Genomic DNA, 4,205 nt, shown 5'->3' with positions numbered 1-4,205 from the left:
AATCAATCGCACTCTCTAACACACAAACACACATGTCGAACATCGATAAACCGGGACAACCACAACAACTGAAAAAAAAATATAAAACACACACCTTCTGGAATCACAACATCATCTTCATAACGGTAAGGGATCGGTGACAATGCCTGGAGAGAAGATACCGGTGGCTCTAACATCTCGCTGTTATCACTCGAATCATTCTTCACTTCATCTAAAACAACACCTACAAAATTAACAATAAAACACAGTTAGCAAAAATAAGGACATCACAATAGTAACTGCTAAGTGAATATGGTGGTTGGGCTTGCGTATTGTGGTCACCCAATCGACTTATATGGAATGTAATGCTTGGTCGTTTAGGTATTATCATAACATGCAGATCGGTTGGAGAACGGTAAGTACGAAATTAGTAACCTCAGGTCTGAACGCGAAGTCGTACTGCTGATTGTACAGTCGTGTGACAACAGTAAGGTGTTTTCTTCAGAAAACCAGCATCTACAGCAATGATGCGTTCTCACAACGGAGGGAAGAAGTTAGAAAATATCGACCTTGAAATAATTGTACAACTTACACCACGGATTTACGTCTTCAGCGCTAAGGCCTTTGGAAGTAGGGAGCTAAGAGATAATAAACTTCTCAAAAAAAATCGTGATTTCAATGTCCAAGCAGGTAGTGTAAATCAAATTGAAGGGCACTTAGGTGGGTCTCACGGTATCTCTGCTCAGTGAACAGATAGTTGAAACAGGCTGTTCCAATTATGCTCACATAACCGTCTATTTCTAGCAAGCATCAACTCCAACCATAAGGGAAGACATTGTCTGACACTGCGACACCTACAATTAACTGAACGATGGATTCAAATGGATCACAGTGCCACCAGCCATCGTTAGAGAGGCTCGATAGTAGACCCCCGCTCATTATGGAGCATATATCTAGACTTTGATCATGTCCTAGTGAGAGCACATGTTTGTCTGTATCTTACTGAAAACATAAAGGCCACAGCAAGAAGACCCCTTAGAGTTCGACTTAATGGTGAAATAGTCAAGCATACATTTTAGCACCAAATAGAAAAGCAGTTACTTAACCATGAAAGTGATATCCACCCCGAGGTAGCTTGCTATGATATCTAAACAGATCTATAAACAGCAGTAATATCTACCAATAAATTAAACCAAAGCGTTGAGAAACTTCAGTGGATTTCCGTAGCGTCTACTGAACTGATAGATGTCCAGAAACTCATCCCGTCTAACTCCAAACACGATGAGGAGTTAAAACAGCTTACATGTGGACGGGTCAAAAGCCTAAGCAATGATCGTCAGCAGTGCCGGGCAGAGAAAGCAAAAGTGATGGAAAAGGCAGCAGTAGTAATTAACAGTAGACAACTATTCAGACTTATCAAGTGAACAGGTTTTAACAATCCGGCTGTTAGTGAGACTATCTCAGGACTATTATTCACTCCCAACTCATGAGATTAGATCGATATGCAGAACATTTTAGGCAAAAGTTTAACTGGTTCCATGTACTGGAATCGGCTTTCTATATTGGGCAAACCGAGATGTCGATTCATTCATGTTTTTTCTAATTTGACTGGTATTCCTAAATAGTCGTTCGGTTTATTTGTTTGTGTTGGTTTATTTCTTTATAGACTAGATTTTACTGAATATGTCGTTGCATGTTTTTGGATTCACGTTACGTTTCTCTATAATTTTTACTGTTTTGTTATGGTATTTGGTTCGAATTTATTTATTTACTTATAGCAACAAGGTGTTGCCAATATTTGTTTATTTTGTCTCTATGCAACGTTTTACTGTTCGAAGCTAGGGAAAGAAAACCGAAACATTCAATTTTTATTTTGTATTATAGTATTTGATTATACTAGTTTCTTGTCAGAATGATTGTCTCTTCGTAACACGCTGCCAACAATAAATATTCAAAGTAGGTTTGAGTGTTTCATTAATAGCGTTGGTGTGCTCACTTCAATATCAGCATCTGAGTTTTAATTAGTCTGAAAACTGTTAGACATATTTTAAAAATATTTATTAATTTCTGCCATTTCCGAACTTGGCTTTTCGATTTTATGAAACTGTCATAGCAATCATTTAAAATTTTCGAGATTAAATGACATGAAACCGTTACAGATATCTAAAATATTTAAGCAATTCATGTGGTAAAAATATGATTTTTTTACTAATTTTTAATCGCTTACTACTTTTTCGACACTTCTTCACTAGGTGCATGGAATCAACATTATCATCTTCTTCCGATTCAAGGAAACAATCTGCGATGACTATGCTAACTGGTTTGATTGACGGTAAAATAGAATCAACAGTCTCTGGATGCAATTGACTGTCACTTGAACCACGAGAATATGTCAGTCGACTTAGCTGGAAAGCATCAGTGAATATTTTAATAATGAAAAATATCAAGTGACGGACAGTTTATTTTATTGGTAGTAACAGAAAACATGTTATTCATCGTGGAGTGTTTACGTCTATTAGTATAAGATTATATGCGTTACTACAAATATCATGGCCAACACGTTTGCTTTTACTCTGGACAATATGAAACCTTTCACAAGTAATTTGAAATGACTTTTGTTAGTAAACAATCATTTGAACAATTTTTATTATTATTTAGAGTTTGAAGAGATTGGTAAAATTGACAGTTTATATCACCAGATTGTGTTAGTTAAGAAACCAATAAAAACTAGGAAGCACTAGAAGGTTGTGTTAATTTAGTAGCAAAGCCCATAACCAAACCCCACCGAAGAAAGATAGCTATCAATATCGCGTATCGACGAGTAAATAAGTGGATGATAGTTCAGTCGTTTAAAGGTTAAGAGAACCTAAAGGTCCGGGGTTCGATTTTCGAAGGAGGGTTGTGGATGTTGATTAATTTTACAGTGAGATGAAAAAGCTCTCTAATATTCCCTGGTTCTTAACTATTGTCTAACTAACGGCACTCTGTGATTTAGGTTATATATTCAGTTATATAATTTAACCTTGTGAGCCAGGGTAATTTTACACTGGTTTTCAGGAGAACCAGACACCATCCAGACTTTCACGTGACATCCCAAACAGTACGGCTCGATCCCGTTTCGCAGGAGAACCAGACACTATCCAGGCTTAACCTAAGCAGCACAGCTCAATCCCGCTCCACAGGAGAACCCGACACCATATAAGCTTCAACGCTACAATCTGAACAGTACAGCTCAATCCTGTGGCGCAACCACACAGGTATCAAACACCCTGGTGGACCATTCACACCATTCATATACAAATTCACATCTGTGACTTAAACTATGAAACTAATAGTCTTCAGTTACAGTATAGTTATACAGAAGACTAATGGATCGTGATATATATGGTTTACCTCCTGAGAATTGTATGCAACCGTATCTATGTTTACCATCTATAAAGATATGACATTCAATAGTTAACTCTTAAAAAGTCACTATTTGCTGTGTCTCAGTTCATTAGTAAAGAAAAGATATTAAACTGACATAAATTTCGTGTATCAATCTGAACAATACTTTAGATTTTTGATTATTTTTTTGTGATTGAAATAAAGTTGGAAATTCATAAGACTTAATTTTTCACATTGTCATTTAGTATCTGTCTACAACTTCAACGAATACAAGTAAGTGCTTGAGATCAGTATCCTGTGCGACTTAAAAGAAACAGCTGCAAATGCATTAGGAGTGAAATAACAGAACACAGTGTTAATTTATCATCTCATGTAACTAACTTTTCTAACTATCAGTTTTGTTAGATATCTTAATTAGAATTCTTTCTTAGTCTGTGATTAAACATAAGCATTTTTACAACTTTGAGAATAAATTCATTTAGTATTGTTTGTTTGAATCTTCCCATCGATGTGTCATACATAGCAATTTCAACTCCGTTACACAACCTTTCGCTGTAAAGGTTACAATAGGCCTAATCAGAGATGTCGTGTTTGCTGGGAACATGCAGCAAAAAGAATATACATTATTCATATGTCGATTGACTGAACTGCTGACATCCAACTGGCGATCACTGAATGTTTATCATCAGGACAACTTGTACTATTCAATCGATTATTGTTATTAATGCTATTATGATTAATATTACTATTAGTATTGGTGTTGGAAGGATTCGGTTTCCGACCAGACTGAAATCGACTATATGCATATTCTTTTTGCACACATGATATTGGACATGTTT

At 36.1% G+C, this 4,205-nt stretch overlaps 1 protein-coding gene across 1 annotated transcript in view; it reads right to left on the bottom strand.

Annotated features, from left to right (window-relative positions):
* Nucleotides 1-4,205, bottom strand: part of Smp_176530 (hypothetical protein) — a gene marked incomplete at both ends in the record, with an annotated part of 63,407 nt that overhangs the window by 57,732 nt on the left and 1,470 nt on the right. Inside the window, 2 exons of the mRNA XM_018789830.1 lie at nucleotides 89-223; nucleotides 2,207-2,384. Of these exons, the coding sequence (XP_018655234.1) occupies nucleotides 89-223; nucleotides 2,207-2,384 (313 nt within the window). The remainder of the gene's footprint in view (nucleotides 1-88; nucleotides 224-2,206; nucleotides 2,385-4,205) is intronic.

Source organism: Schistosoma mansoni, chromosome W, assembly GCF_000237925.1.
Source record: "Schistosoma mansoni strain Puerto Rico chromosome W, complete genome".
Taxonomy (NCBI): Eukaryota; Metazoa; Platyhelminthes; class Trematoda; order Strigeidida; family Schistosomatidae; genus Schistosoma; species Schistosoma mansoni.
Note: the sequence above shows the minus strand (reverse complement) of the source record. Positions and strands in the feature narration are given on the sequence as shown.